Genomic DNA, 17213 nt, shown 5'->3' on the forward strand with positions numbered 1-17213 from the left:
CTGTAAATACAAAAACACTTAATTATTCTAAATAAATACGTGACATTATTTTGACAAAATTCTTTCAAATGTCAATTGATAAATTATTGTTTGTGTTATTATTGCATTTATCTAGTAGTAACAAATAGGAGAACATTTCATTTAGATGGCCTTTATATAGATATATATATATATATATATATATATATATATATATATATATATATATATATATATATATATATATATATATATATATATATATATAAGCATAGACACTCAACATTATTAACACACATATAAAATAATATTTTATATGTGTGTTAATAATGTTGAGTGTCTATGCTTTTATAAATAATCTCAACGAATACGAATAGTAAGTTATATATATATATATATATATATATATATATATATATATATATATATATATATATATATATATATATATATATGTATATATATATATATATATATATTATATACATATTTTAAGATTTAAAAAATACAAGGCTGCAGTGTGAAACCAAACACAATTTAAATTGTAAAAACTTAAATTGCAAGATCAGCTATGTCAACATAATAATGTCTTAACTAGGTTCATATATAAAATTAATGATCCTAAATTATCACCGTATAGTGTATTGCGTATTACTATTATATTCTTACTTACATGATTTGTAGCAAAGTTGATACTATGTTATGTAAAATTGGTCCTAATCCCTAAATTATTTGAAGATGACTGTTTCGCCGAAATTCAACAATATGTTTAAAGGAACATTACCTCAATTATTAGCCGTATTAACAGGTTTGTACAATAGTTTCAGCTTTAACTTATTTTGCAGGAAAGTTTTACTATTATTAGAAATTAGAAAATTATTATTCTCTAAAAACTAAGTTATTGCAGTATATATTAGGAAAGTGCCATCGCGCTACTTGTATGGGCTAAAGTCAGACACCATGATAAGAATTATAGGGTAATTCTATTTTTTTTAAAAGGTGGATTTCTTATTCTTATTATTTTTATATCCATTGCATCTAGATTTTTCACTTGGTTTTTAACTATAATTTTAGATTTTATCACCTGCTTTGTTATACCAATCGTATTTTGAACTTTTGATATTCCGTTTTCCTATTTAGGTCATTTTTAGTATTTTTTTATTTATATATAAGGTTGAATGCTCGAATAAATGAACTTTGATAAAATGAAAGGCAGATATCGAGCACACTTTTCTTAATTTAATCTTGCCCAAGTACTTTCGCTATCTTAAGCTAAATCATCAGAGACATTTCGTCAATTTTGAGCTATTGAACAAGTGCAGAATGTAATAAACATAACATTAAACATAAAACTGTACAAACACTACACTTAACAAGGACAAACAGTTTAAAATAATTTAAAAATTGGTCGAAGCTACATTCTTGTCGGCAACCCGAGGGAGAATGAATTTTATTCTCTCTCCGGTAACGATGACAATGTCAAAAGTTACAGGTAAAATGCAAAATCGCTACTCTATAAAAGTAGGCACAAACAGAAGACTAAGGCAGGAGGATGCAATGGCATATGTCTTCTTTTTAACATTGCTGTTAAGTTATAAGATATGCACAACTAAACAAACGATGATCAACATTTAATAAATCTACTTAAATCACGTGAAGATGACTTGGACCTTTTCCTACACAAGGCAAATTCAGGGAGAAGTTTACTACATTTTTCAATATAGTGGAGGATATGATTTGGTGGATAACGAAAACAATACCAATCGCAAAGCATCATAGAAGCAACTTTTTCTGTAATTTTATTACCAAATGATCTCTCCTGGTAGTGATACTTAAATATTTGACCATAGTTCTGAAAATCTTTGTAAGCCGAAAGCGTTAAGTTATTAATTAAAACTGTTTACACACTTTAAAAATAATTTTCTGTTTACATCTTTTTATTTAAATAATAAAGTTATATATTGGAAATATTTTTGTTAGTAACCTAGTAAAAAATAAATAATAATACTTTCCGCTTTATGTAGGATACATTTAGACAAGGCGCAAAGCTCGGGTCCGATCGGAAAAATATTCCCATGAGATTTTTTGCATAATCACTTTTCGGACCAGACAATTTTTTAGTCCATCTTAAATAAATAAATCTTGTGTAGTTTTTCTGTCAATATAATCGTTTTCCAGTTATAAATAATTTCAAACTGAGAAAAAAGCAAAGTTACGATTTTCAAGGTTCAAAAACAAAAGTAAAAAACATTATTTTTGAATTCACCAAGGACTTACATTCAAACCTTGTTCTATCATTTCCTGATAAATATTCTAGGTATATCTCATTTTAAAACATTGTTTTTTAATCGTGAATGAAGCGCTTATGACAGGGCGGACTGGTTTAAATTCTCATTACACAAATGAGCGCTCGCCCTGTCATATGAACTTTATTGTAATTTTAAAAACAATGGTTTAATAGTTATTTATGAACTAAGCGTGTTATTAAGATGATTACGCCCGGAGAGCAACATAATCCAGCCATAGGGCCTCTGGCTTCAGGGATAAATGTTGCTTGATGGACACAACCATCCGGTAATACCAGTGGTTATTCGGAACTTTAGATACAGAGTTGGATATAAAAGCTGTCATGTCGCTATCACTCTAATAAAAAAATCCACTTATCTCAGATACTAAAGGTATTAAGAATTTAATGTTAAAGCTATTTAATATTATCTGGGAGATTCTGCTAAATGACAGCATAGGGTAATAGATATCGTGTGTGTAATTTCCATGTCCATTGATTTATTATCTAGATTTATGCTATACAGCTCTCACTCCCTCTAAGAAGAAAATATACCGATCCAAGATGGCTACGGTATTAAAAGGATTGAGCTCTGGTGGGATTCTTTCCCTGTTATCGATCCTAGATAACCCGGTACGCTGCGCTGAAGTATCTCGTACGAATTGCGAGTATTGCTTTCTGCACGTTCTTATATATTCTTCGTAGACGAAGAATATCCTGGCTTAAGAACTTAAGGGAATGGTTTGAATGCAGTAGTGCAGAACTTTTTAGAGCGGCTGTCAACAGAGTCTGCATAGCCATGATGATTTCCAATCTTCGATAGGAGATGAAACTTAAAGAAAAAGAATGGTCTTATAGAGATGTAATTAAGATCCATCTGTTTTGTTACTCACTCAAAAAGGTTCTTTAAAATTACTTCAATAGTAGACGGAATAATATGTATCATCTAGGAGCTTTCCATTCTCCATTGTCTTCTTAGTTGTATCTCAAGAACTCTATATTTGGCGGTCTTCTTGTTGTATTTATTACGCAATTTATTGCTGTTAGGTATCGCCATATCAGTTAGTGTAGTTAGTTTATTAACAGTGTAAAATCCAGTCTATTGTGTGTAACTGGTTAATCTGTGAGCACAGGACCGTTTCAGTATAGCTTTTAGTTGTCTCTTCAATAATTTTGTTAGGAACGTTGATAATAAGCGAGATGGTTAGTTTGGAGAAGTTCTTGGCGAATAATATTTCCTATTGAGTCATGGCGTTTTTTATAACCAGTTTCTTGGGCTTAACGTCCATATTGGCATTTGTCGTTTTGGACCTGAGTGTTTTATAATTGTTAATGGTATTATTATTAATATTTTATGTTATCGATAAACAGTCAAAAATAATTTTAAAAATAATAAAATATTTAAGAGAATTGAAAAGTCAAAACTATACAAATTAAAGAGTTCTATTTCCTTTAAATCGACCTATAATATTATAAAGAACATGACAAACACCAAAACCTTTTGTGAAATGCAGGCATTTTAGCTATGAATCTCTTTACGTTCATCCCTCCTAAGAAAAAATTGGATACCTAATTCTTTCTTGGCCCAATATGTTAGGTGCCTGATTAGCGATTACTTTTTGTTAGTCTGAAAGTATTTTTAGAAAGCCGAGTTATAAGAATTCTAATGGAAAGTAAATAATCAGAGTTAATCAGTGTAAAAAATAAACTTGAAAGCTATAGACAGAGATTTACACAAAAATTCCACACAAGCCGTTTTAGATAATTCGATGATTACATTGAAGTGAAGATGTACCACCAGTGTTCGATGTCGTACGATTCAAGCCAAAATTTCAAGTGATTTAGCCGGCCCTTTTTCTATAAGTCTAGCTTTCTAAAACCAGCACCTTTTTAACTCTTGTGATAGGAAATTTCTAGCATCTTTTAGTAACGAAAACGTCAGGTGTTTTTAGGTCAACACAAAACTTGATTAACGAAGTAATGATTCGTTCGTTTTTAAAAAACATGGTTCTTTCAAGGGGGTAGCGGGTGGGTACTTTTCACGATCCCGGTGGAAACAGACCTACTTCAGGGATTAGCGACCCTGCCCACGCTAGCTCATGATATTCCACCATCCCACACCGTGGAATCTCATGTCCCATAACCTTTATCCTACACCCTCCATATTTATCCCTCCTAGTCCTCAACCCTGGTGAAGGGCAGCAGCGATCACCAGTACCAACGCAAGGCGCAAAAGAAATTATCTTGGACCGGCTTGTTATTGGAATTCCACAGGCATGACTAGGACAGTTTGAATGGCTGTGGTACTGCGGTGTTGAAAGTAACGGGATACCACAACACTACCTTTTCCCCAGGATAACTCATCTCATTATGGCAGAACAAAACAAAACAATGGCCCTCAGTCCCGGACAGGCCTTAGATGGTCAGAGGGTGCGAAGAATCTCCCGCTGCCAAATAGATGATATCCAACGAATTTCAACATGGAATGTTAATAGTCTTTACGAACCAGGAAAACTACACAACCTTATAAAGGAAATGAATCGGCTAAAAATAAATATAATGGGAGTCAGTGAAGTCCGATGGACTGGATCTGGACAGTTTACGAAAGATAAGATTACTATGTATTACTCGTGTAGTGACCCAACAGATAGACATCACCGACATGGAGTGGCTATTGCTCTTGACAGGAAGATCAGTAAATCGGTGACAGATTTTGTTCCAATTTCCGAACGAGTCATGTTGATCAAAATGACAGGCAAACCAGTAAACATAAATGTGACACAAGCATATGCACCAACAGCAGATAAGTCAGAAGAAGAAATAACTAAGTTCTATAAAGATCTGGAAAAAGCAATAAGACTAACAAAGAAAGAGGACATAAACATAATAATGGGCGACTTTAACGCCAAGGTGGGTAAAGGAAGATATGAAGACATAATTGGAGAGTACGGCCTTGGAGTTAGAAATGAAAGAGGCGACCTGCTGTGTGAATTCTGCCAGGAGAACGGTTTTGTCGTCATAAACACATGGTTTCAGCTCCCACCTCGTAAGTTATATACTTGGAAATCACCAGGAGACCGTCCAAATCGAATAATTAGAAACCAAATTGACTACGTTTTAATAAACAGAAGATTTCGTAACGCTATCAAAAGAATCGCAGCATATCCAGGTGCTGATATTGTATCCGATCATAATCCGCTAATAGCAGATGTGAGGTTAAAACTAGCAAAAATAAAGAGAACAAATACAAACACCAGCACGCCTATAAATACAAGAGAACTGATGAGAGACGAAAATCTGAAGAAGAGTTATGCAAATCGAATTAATGAAAGAATGCAAATAATAGAACAAAATGATGATATCGAAGAGATAGTCAATGATATTAAAGGAACGATTCTGGCAGTAAACAGGGAAGTTAAAACACAGATCAGAAAGAGAAAGCATAACGAATGGATGACGGACGAAATTATGGATCTAATGGAAAAGCGAAGGCAACATAAACAACAACGTAATCAAGACAAATACAAACAGATACACAAAGAAATTCGCCAGAAAATTAAGAAAGCAAAAGAACGTTGGATGGTGGAAAGGTGCAACGAAATAGAACAATTGCAGGAAAAAGGAGATAGTTTTGGACTACATAAGAAGATCAAAGAAATATCGAATATACACAAAAGCCACCACAGAACAAGAATACGCAACGACAGAAACGAATACATAGAGTCAGAAGAGGAGATAGCAATGGCGTGGAAAGAATACGCAGAAAGACTTTTTATTGAGGAAAGACCAACACAACCAACGCGCAAACTTCCTTCCGAAAACTTATCAGGGCCATCAATAATGCGAAGTGAAATAGAATATGCAGTTAGAACCACAAAGATGCATAAAGCAACAGGTCCAGATGAAATTAATATAGAAGCAATAAAACTACTAGACGAGGAGAATATCGAAATCTTGGTAAAGCTGTTCAATAGAATTTATGATACTGGTTACATTCCGCGAGAATGGCTGCAGTCATCCTTTGTGATGATCCCAAAAACAGCTAATGCCACAAAATGCAATGAACACCGCTTAATCAGTTTAATGAGTCACTTGCTGAAACTCTTCCTTAGGATATTACACTCAAGAATGTACAAGATACTAGTAGAACTTAGCGGGTCAACACAATTCGGTTTTAAGGGAGGACTAGGAACAAGAGAGGCAATTTTATGTTTGAACACCTTAATACAAAACTGTTTAGATCAACGAAAAGATGTCTACCTCACCTTCATCGACTACGAGAAGGCATTTGACAATGTTAAACATGATATCATGATGGAACTACTACATAGGGCCAACATGGACCAGAAGGAGATCAGAATTATTCAGAATCTATACTGGAACCAAATGGCAAAGGTGAGGATTGATCAAGACCAATATACGGATGAATTTGAAATCCGGAAAGGTGTCCGCCAAGGCTGCATACTCTCTCCGATGCTTTTTAATTTATATGTTGAAAATATATTTGCGGAAGCATTAGAAGACACGGAATTAGGCATTAAGGTGAACGGCATACCAATTAGCAACCTACGCTATGCGGACGACACAGTGATTATAACTGATAATTTGGAAGATCAGCAGTTATTACTTGATAGGGTGAATAGCATAGGTAAAAAATATGGCCTCAAAATCAACATTTTGAAAACGAAATATATGGTCATTAGCAGAAACCCTCCAGAAAACCCGATAATATGCATAGGTGACGATCGCATAAAACGCGTGAAAACTTTTAAATACCTTGGCACTACAATCAATGACCAATCGGATCCACAACAAGAGATAAAAACCCGAATACAAATGGCAAGACAAGCTTTTGTGAAATTCAGACCGCTCCTATGTAATCAAAACCTAAATTTCGAAATACGCTACAGAATGGTCAAGTGCTACATATGGTCCATCTTGCTTTATGGCATGGAAACGTGGACTTTGAAAAAAACATCTATCAACAAACTTGAAGCATTTGAAATGTGGTCATTGAGAAAAATGATGCGCATACCTTGGGTGGATAGAGTTCGAAACGATGACGTCCTTAAGAGAGCCGGCGTGGAAAGAGAACTCTTTGAATTAATAAAAAAACGCAAGATTGGTTACCTTGGGCACATATTGAGAGGAGCAAAATATGAAATACCACAGTTAATCTTACAAGGGAAGATCAAAGGTAGGAGAGGAGCCGGCCGCAAACAATTATCCTGGTTAAGGAATATTAAAGAATGGGCAGGAATACACAATACAGGCGAGCTATGTCACGCCGCCAAGAACAGAATTCTAGTAATGAGATAGTCGCCTACGCACTTTGGTGTATGGCATGTTAAGAAGAAGAAGGTTCTTTCAAATTTAAGCAACACATGGTCAATTTTATATCATTCCCTCGTATTCTTCGGATTATCTTCTAATCCAACTTTTTCAACCTATGGCTTATATTTGGTAAAGATAATTTTCTAATATTGTAATTGCATATACACAGTTTGTCTGAAACGAGTTAATTTGTGCCATATGTTCACGTAGCTGGTTGACCTTAAGAGAAATCTTTGATTCTCACAAGGTGAGACGGGCTATTAAAACTTTTAAACTATATAAAACTGCGGAATCCGATAGTTTATCTCCTAGTCTCTTCCAAAAGACTATGATTATGATTAGAGTCCCCTAATCCAAATATTTAAAGCTTGTCACGCTCCGCGGTACATTTCCAAATCTTGGAAAAAAGCGAGAATGGCGTTTATTCCTAAAGCAAGAAAAATAGATTACACCTTAGCAAACTCATAGAGGCAAACAACTATTCAATTCTAAAATGTATAAACCGTACCTATTTAAATAGCTGTATACAGTACTAAAATAAAGCTAGTAGTAGTAATATTATTTAGATCAGAATAGAATGTAAAAAAGGTACCTAAACTAAAAATTATACTTCTACCTTGAACTAAAAAAATTGAAGAGACACGTGAGGGGTATATTTCTCTTGGTTTTCTACAATACCTACAATCAAAGCTACCTAGAATTTTTTAGTTGTATCCATCTAACCCTCACATATTCTCAATACGTACCTTAATGTTTTGGTGATATTGTATATGTTGAATTAATATGTGAATGTGACGAGTTTGCGATGAGTTTACTTTAAACATATTTGCAACGAACAGTTCCAGAGTAATCGCGAACTGTTCGACTCGCGTATGTCTAACCACCATTATATAATTATAGTGATTATTAAAAAGCAAATAAAGCAAAGAAAAGAAAATATTATGAAGTAAAGAAAATATAATATAAATATATATATATATATATATATATATATATATATATATATATATATATATATATATATATAATATATATATATATATATATATATATATATATATATATATATATATATATATATAATATATATATATATATATATATATATATATATATATATATATATATATATATATATATATATTTATATTATATTTTCTTTGCTTCATATTTTCTATTTATATTTTATATGTATATAAAACACTGTTATTAATATTCTAAATATTTTATACATATTTTAGTTTCTATTAACTTTTGCAGGTAGTCTCTGTGCTTTAAGCGACGGCATGCATTATGGTTGGAGTGCTCCAGTAGTTCCGATACTTATGAGTCCAAGTTCTCCAATACCTATTACAAAAGAGGAAGGGGAATGGTTGGAAAATGTATTTGTAATTGGAGGAGTTATGGGACTTTGGCCAACAATGTATTTAGCAGATAAAATAGGTCGGAAGAAATCAATTTTATTAGCAGCCTTTTTATCACCGGTGGTCTGGATTACTATTGCTCTGGCCCCTAGCGTGGAATATATACTTGTCGCAAGAGGAATCGCTGGAGCAGTAGCAAATATAACATTTGTAGCAGCTCCAATGTATATTGCTGAAATAGCTGATCAGAAAATACGAGGATTTTTAAGTAGCTTAATTTATTTAATGATGCTTGTTGGAATTCTATTAGTCTACTCTATTACTCCATTTTGTCCTTTTTATGTTCATTGCTTATTAGGTGCAATAGTAGTCGTTATAGAACTTATAGCCTTTTCGTTTATGCCAGAAAGTCCTTATTATTTATTAATCAAGGATCAATCAGAGTCTGCTCAGAAATCACTAAGAAGATTACGAGGTAATGAAGCAGATGTAGATGAAGAAATTAAACAAATTAAATCAGCAGTTGATCGCCAAAGAACCGAAAGATCACGAATTTTAGATCTATTTCTGATCGCAAGTAATAGAAAAGCATTGCTGATAATGGTGTTTCTTAATTTTGCGCAACATTTTAGTAGTGTGAGCGTACTCTTAATGAATATGCATATTATTTTGGAGCAAGCTGGATCCATTTATATGGATCCTCGCGTAACAGCAATTTTATTTTCAGTAATTATGTTAGTAGCCGCATCTAAAGGATCATTTTTAATAGACAAATTTGGCAGAAAGATACTAATCATGAGTTCAGTCTTTTTATCAGGATTTACGTTGCTAATACTGGCGATATATTTTAACTTGAAGAATGATGGATATGATACTGCTAGTTTTAGCTGGATTCCTATTGTCTGTGTAATGGTCTATGCTTTTACTTTTAAGTTTGGTTTAGGTATGGTTCCGATAGTTATCACAGCTGAAATATTTTCTACTACAGTAAAAGCTTCTGGTATGGCATTAGCAGATGGTTCATATGTAGTTGCATCACTTTTATCGTTGCAAGTATATCAGAGACTAACCGATTCATTTGGATTACAATATCCCTTTTATATTTTTACTTTATGCTGTTTCTCTACTGTATGTTTTACATACTTTATAATTCCAGAAACCAGAGGTAAAACTTTGGATGAAATTCAACTAATACTAAAGGGAGAGTATAATAAAAATAAAACAGAAAAGTTATAAAAACGCACTGAAGTATTTATTTAGTTATATCTTGATTTTTAATGTGGAGAAAAGTAATTACATACTTTAAAGTAGAACGAAATACTTTATACAAGAAATTTTAGATAAATATAATACTGGCAGAACATTAAATATATGTTGTAATAACAGCAATATTAGAAGAAGAATCAGTCATCCTTATACTCCAGTCGTCAGAGATAAAAATGACACTAAAAATTTGGCTAAGAATGTCAAGTTTGGGACCCAAAATAATATGCAAAAAAGTTTAACCGGTATCCCCTAAAACCTCCCTCTATAGGGGCGAAAACTTTTTAAGAAGTTAAGCTGTTAAATTTAGCTGAAATAATTTTGAACAAAAATGTGTATTAGCTTTTTTATGTAGAATGAACCATTCCCTCCACGTCCACGCCCAAACAACGCTCAAAACGACCGGCGTCGGGGATTACGAAGGTCGGTTACGTACGCGAAATCTATCTGTATTAATAAAAATAAATCGGCGAAATGTTTGTACATGCAATACTTCAGAACTACTGCACCAAATTAGATAATTCTTTTTTTGTTGTGTTTGTTACTATCAGGAGAAGGTTTCTGTAGAAGAAATTTTTTAAAAAATTGTACGAAAAGACTTCAAAAACAGTTTTGCTCTTATTTTAAATCGCAATATAACTAAAGGATGGCATCATACTATGACTAACAAAGGAAGCTAGGATTAACAAAATAAATGTCAGTATTGATAGATTGGACAGACATACCACACTGAATAAATCGGTTTTAGTTCGATCGCCGAAATCAAGCAGTGTCGGTTGCGGTTAGCACTTGAGCGCTTGTGACCGCTTGGGAACACCGCACGTTGTTGCCATTTGAAACCTTTTTTCTCCGAATCGGCTGGACCGATTTTGATTTTGCATGTGTGTGCTGTATGTCTGAGAATTAGTTATTATCCATTTTTCATACCCCTAAGTGGTAAGAGTAAGTAGTTCACACCAAACATTTTTTTATTTTTTAATAATTACTTAATTTTTTTTATTTTTATGTTGTGATGATATAGCATTAGAAAATACATACAGCCCTTAATTTTCACCCCTCTATTACCAACACCTCTTTTTTAATAAACATATTAGTGTCACAGAATTCACTTCTCCAAAATGGCTGCACCGACTTTTATGAAATTTTACAGTGTATTCTGTAGGTCTCAGAATAGGTTGTTATATATTTTTCATACCCCTTAGTGGTAAGGGTGGTTAACCCCAAAAATGTTTTTATTTGTTAAGCAAAATTTTTTATTTTTACGTTTTTATGATGTGACAATGTAAAATACATACAACCTTTAATTTTTACTCTTCTATTATTAACTTATTTGTTTAAATAGCCATATAAGTGTCACAGAGATATTTTTATAAAATTTTACTTATCTATTCGGTAGTGAGAATAGGTCGTAATATATTTTTCATATTCCTAAGGGGTAAGGATGGTTCACCCCAAAATCTTTTTTTATGTTTTAGACAAAGTTTTTGATTTCAATTTTTTGGTTGTCGTACTCCTCCGAAATGTCTGCATTACGAAATTTTATATATATATATATATATATATATATATATATATATATATATATATATATATATATATATATTCGGTCGGTCTGAGAATAGGTTATTATCTATTTTTTATACCCCTGATACATATTAGACCCCTGTTAAATAGCGAAATTAGTGTGACAGAGTTTTATTAGTGTCACAGAGTTAGCTGCCACTCTCCTTCGAAACGGCTTTACCGATTTTTCTGAAATATTTTTTGTATATTCGGTAGAATATACTAGTCTGAATTTTCTTTTGGGAAAGTTTTTTTTATTCAAATCAGTTGACACAGTTATAAATTAGAATGACGTAGTCCACATTCCTAGAGAGCTTTTGAATTGGAATTCCCTGAACAATTTACAATTAAAAGTAGGATCAGTTGTCAATATGCTGCGTAACAATAATTAACATCAACTGTGCAACGTAGTGATACTAACTGTGAAAAGGTTAATGCCTAATGTCACTGCGATAGCGATCATTAAGGATATTTGATTTAAACCGTTTACAATTTCCCGTGCTTTTGGCTTCTTTAATGACAATAAACCAATCACAAAGCAAACCTTTGAAAGTTTGCGGAATTACCTTAAAATTTTTGCATTTCCCACATGGGCAATTACTCGCGGGTCCAAAAACCGTCATTGATGTATATTCTTTATCTTTCCTTGCATAATTAGTTGGAGCAAGATGTATTTCTCTTCACGTGTGATATGTCCGAGATATTCCAATTTTCTTGTTTTAATTGTATTTATAAATTTCTATTACTTTATTTATCCTTCTCAGAACCTCTTTGTTTATGACGTGTTCTGTCCACGATATTTTCAGAATTTTTCTATACACCCACAGCTCGAATGATTCCAGTTTTTTCATTGCTGTCGCATTCAAGGTCCAAGATTCGATTCCATAAAAGAAAGTCAAAAAAACATGGCACCTCGCCAACCTAACTCGTAGTTCCAATTTTAAATCCCTTGTATAGAGTACATAGCACTCTTCTCATTTTATTGAAATTTGCTCTAGACTTTGCTATTCTGATTTTGATTTCCTGAATGTAATCATTTGTGGAGTTAATCATTGTTCCCAGATATGAATATTTGTCCACTTGTTCGATGTTGGTTCCGTTTAGTAGAAGATTCTCGTTATTTCTTTTAGTTTTCGATATTCTCATAAATTTCGTCTCCTTGACGTTCATTTTTAGACCGTAGTCTTTTCCATACTCCGCTATTCTCGTCACGAGTCTCTGAAGATCTTCAATTTTTTCGTCTATCACAGTGTCGTCTGCATATTTAATGTTGTTAATGGAAACTCCATTTACCTTTATTCCAGCTGTTTCATCCTCAAGGTTCATCATTTTTAGGATTTCTTCGGAGTAGGCATTAAAAGGAATTGGCGACAATACGCATACCTGTCTCACTTCACGTCTAATTTCTTTTGACAGCTGTTCGTTAACACGTACTTTTACTCGCTGTTTATAGTTTAAATTTAATACGATCCTGAGGTCGTTGTACTCAATCTTTTTTGATATCAGGACATTCATTAATTGTTCATGCCGTACTTTATCGAATGCTTTATTACAGTCGTCAATAAAACATGCGTATATATCTTGACGTATCATTAATGTTTGTGATATATTCGGTTATGGATGTCTTTTAGTAGTAACTTAAGCATATGAAACATTAAGCTAATGGTGCGGTAATCGCTGCATTCTCTTGAGTTTTTCTTTTTGGGGAGACAAATAAAAATCGTCGTTAACCACTCTTTGGGTAATACGTCTGAACTATAAATTTGGTTCAAGAGTGTCACTTAACATCAATGTGCTTTTCATCTAGAATTTTTAGGATTTCTATAGAAAGCATGCCAGGTCCAGGGCTTTTCCCACTCTTCATTGGTTTTAATGTGTGGAATATATCTTCTTTTCGAAATATATGGACCTATTTCTTTTGACGTAAGTTATATGTGCTTCAGATCTCCTCTTTCATCATGGAACAGTTAGTTGGTATATTCTTCGATCTCTTTGCATTTCTCTTCAAAGTATTTCTTTTGCCTGCTTTATCATCTTCCTGATCTCGTGGTTTATCTCTCTGTATTTATGGTTGTCTTTGTTTTTAAACTGTCTCCGTTGTTCCATCATATTGATTATCCCGTTATTCATTCATTCTTCTTTTCTCCTTGCGGAATTATTTAGTATTTCTTTACAGGGTTTCAGTAGACAATGTTTTAGTCGATCCCAGTACTCGTCAATATCATTGGTGTTTGTGTTCAATTTGCTGAAGTTCACATGCAGTTCATGTTGGGGGCATTCTCTTACGTTAGGTTCATTAAGTTTTCTTGTGTCTATTGTAGGGATTCTTTGATATCTTTTAATATTCTTTAGGGTGAGTGTAATCTTGGCGATAAATGGATTGTGATCTGAGACCACGTCTGATCCAGGATATGCTTTCACGGCTTTAACACCATTACGGTATCTTTCATTGATCATAATGTAGTCTATCTGGTTCCTGACTACTTTCTCCGATGTATCTGCGGGCGATCGCCATGTATACAGTTGTCTGTTTGGTAACTTGAAAAATGTGTTTGTAATAATTAAGTTCTGCTCTTGACAGAATTGTAACAGACAATCTGATATTTTTATCAGAAAGCATTAAATTGATTCAACTTTTTTTCATGCCTTTTATGTTTGAGTGTTGTTTTGGTTTAATTTTCTGTTAAATTGTTAGGAACATTATTTAATTCTAACAGGTTGGCTAGTTTTAAATAAAATTTGTATTAACTCGACAATGAAAATTAGATACCTTTTGATCATAGTGTCCTATCAACAAAAATCAAAATGCGTTTTAAAAGTAAAGAGAGCTGCTTTCGTATGAAATTTTTGTGTGAAAAAGTTAGTTTTAATAAAGTTGTTAAATGTATTCTCAGCAAAATTTAGCTTGTTCATATGATTTTTGAAGGTCAAATCTCTGATAATTGGACTATTATAGATTATTTACATAAAATCGAATATGTCATACATAATAATAAGCTTTATCAATATAATAATTCCAAAACACTATAAAAACTTGGTTCAATGAGAATGGTGTTTAATTTATTGTTAAACATTTCATTTTGTCATCATTTGTCTTACGTTTTGTACTGGATGGAAGTTGATTAAGAATTTTTGTGCCAACATAATCAAGACTCCGTCCAAACACAGAGGTGTGATGTATGGGAACCCCAATTAAACATTTTGCCTAAGAGGATAATTATGAATATCCGAGTTTATTGTCAACCGATTTTAGCTTATTTATACACATAGCAATAGTTAAAATAGTTAGCTTTTGATAATTTTTGAAATTTGATTTGTGTGTGTCTCTAAGATAAATTAAAAATTCAAAATGGAAACATGCCTCAAACACTTTTGTGACATATGTTACACTTCCCCATGTTGTAAAACATATAACAATAGATCGCAGTATAATCAATATTTAGTTTTTGCTAAGTTGCGAATAAGTATTTGAGTTAAAAAACTGCATAATGTACCAAATAATCTTCTTGCAGACATGAATAATATGGTACTCCCAGCTCATATTACTGTTAAAATGAAGTCAAATGAATACAAATTTTATAGTGCCGCTTAGAAAGATTAAATCGTTATTAATTTTAACGAAATAATTTCCGTTAATTTGAGTTCTTCTATAGATTTGGTTAGAAATAGTTTTACCTGAATTTAATATTAAGGGTTTTTTACAGTAAGAGGTTAATTCGTAAGATATGGAATTTATATTGATATGGTATTAAGGTCAATTCATCTGGATTTTTCGCGGATGTCGCCCGAGTTGTATCATCTGTATAAAAAATAAATATATTTTCTTTACTCCAATATTCAAGAACTTGTAAAACTCCAAGATTAATGTCTTATAATTTTATTCAGACTAGCACTCAACAGTTTTCACATAAAGAAACTCGGCACTTTTCTTATGTAAAAGTGGTTTTAGTTAAACTGGCTGAAACTGTGCAGACTGCCGCCTGTCTGCACAGTTTCATGATCAGCCTGTTTGATCATGCTGATCAAACGTTTTTATTGCCTTAAGTCTCAGAAATCAATTTCTTCTGAGTTGCAGAGGTTCAAAGTGTCGATTTTGAATAATACGTATTTTTATAATATACATGGAATGTATTCACTTAATAAGTGCAACAAATTTGCATAAAAAAATTATGACATTTTGCTATATAAAAATGTTTCCTTCATGCTACATATATGCAAAGTTAAGGTCAATTTAACTAAAGCACTTTTTCATAAGTAAATAAGAAATACACCATAAATAATACGTCACCCAACGAGGCGAAGAGTTTTTTTTTGTGACTTTGCACCTATTTAAAATTTTATTGGTAGTACTTTATGTTATTGTTATGGTTTAATATTATTGTTAAATATTAGATAGTTCCTGAGAATGTTTTAAAGAAATGTTAAGATATTTTATTTTTTTGCATAAAAACGGCGCCTCGCATAAAAAAAAGAACAAAGATTTTTTTCAGAAATTAAACAAAGAATTTAAAAATTATTCTTAATTGGAAATATCTCAGAGGTGCACCATTTTTTCTTTAAAACAATTAAGACTTAAATTCTTAGTTGTATAAAAAAATACGCAGTTACTGCTTCTTAAACCTCACCAAATTTTATTTGCATATCTGAACCGGTTTCAGAGCAATAAATAGTAAATAATCTGTTTGTAAGAAAAATTTTGATACCCGGTATCTCGGAAACGAAGCAAAATGTATATACATAAATTTCTATATGTAGCAAAATGCGATTATTTTTTTATGTAGAGTCACTCATTGAAATTTTTTGAACTTATTTTCTAACACTTTATATTATATAAATATGTATTATTTAAATAAACCAAAAACCGACATTTTGAACCTTTGTTACTCATAAAAAATTGGTTTCTGAGTCTTTGAGCAATGAGGACCAAACCTTACATCTCTGCAAAATTTCAGTCAATTTAATTAAAACCACTTTTACATAAGAAAAGTGCCGAGGTCATTTGTCTATATTCTAGATAAAACTACAACTATATCAAAAAATGTTGGATGCACTTTAGGTTTACCCTTCAATTTATTATGCTGTGTTTAAAGACACGAAGAAAAGACGTTTCTTAATGAATACATTTTTTTAAACTTTGCACAAACTGTTATATCGTAGTAGGCATATAATCTTCTAATAAAGTTTTTTTTCCCAAATGTGGGGGAAACTAGTTTAATTTTTTATTTCTGTAGGAGAAACGTCTAATTTTACAGATTTATTTAATAAATTAATTAATGGTTAACCTAAATATACATTCATGTCCTAAATTGACTCTGTGGAAATGCAATTAAAACTTATGTTTTTATACAAGGGGTGATAACATACCCACAGAAAGATATTAATATAGTCTCAATACTATTATTGTTAGTTTATCTGTTAGTAACTGG

General features: G+C 32.2%; 1 protein-coding gene across 1 annotated transcript; it reads left to right on the top strand.

Moving 5' to 3' along the window:
- Positions 1 to 623: 623 nt before the first annotated feature.
- On the top strand, positions 624 to 16997 carry LOC140443515 (trehalose transporter 1-like protein). The gene is made up of 2 exons (XM_072534827.1): positions 624 to 787; positions 8858 to 16997. The coding sequence occupies exons 1-2, from the start codon at positions 718 to 720 to the stop codon at positions 10195 to 10197; spliced, it is 1410 nt and encodes a 469-aa protein (XP_072390928.1). The 5' UTR covers positions 624 to 717; the 3' UTR covers positions 10198 to 16997.
- Positions 16998 to 17213: the final 216 nt, after the last annotated feature.

This window comes from Diabrotica undecimpunctata, chromosome 6 (genome assembly GCF_040954645.1).
Source record: "Diabrotica undecimpunctata isolate CICGRU chromosome 6, icDiaUnde3, whole genome shotgun sequence".
NCBI classification, from domain to species: Eukaryota; Metazoa; Arthropoda; class Insecta; order Coleoptera; family Chrysomelidae; genus Diabrotica; species Diabrotica undecimpunctata.

Bases quoted from the DNA above. Each gene is read 5' to 3' on its own strand.
- LOC140443515 (XM_072534827.1), top strand. From the start codon at position 718: ATGACTGTTTCGCCGAAATTCAACAATATGTTTAAAGGAACATTACCT. The intron at 788-8,857 runs GTTTGTACAATA...TAACTTTTGCAG, and splicing joins ATTATTAGCCGTATTAACAG to GTAGTCTCTGTGCTTTAAGC.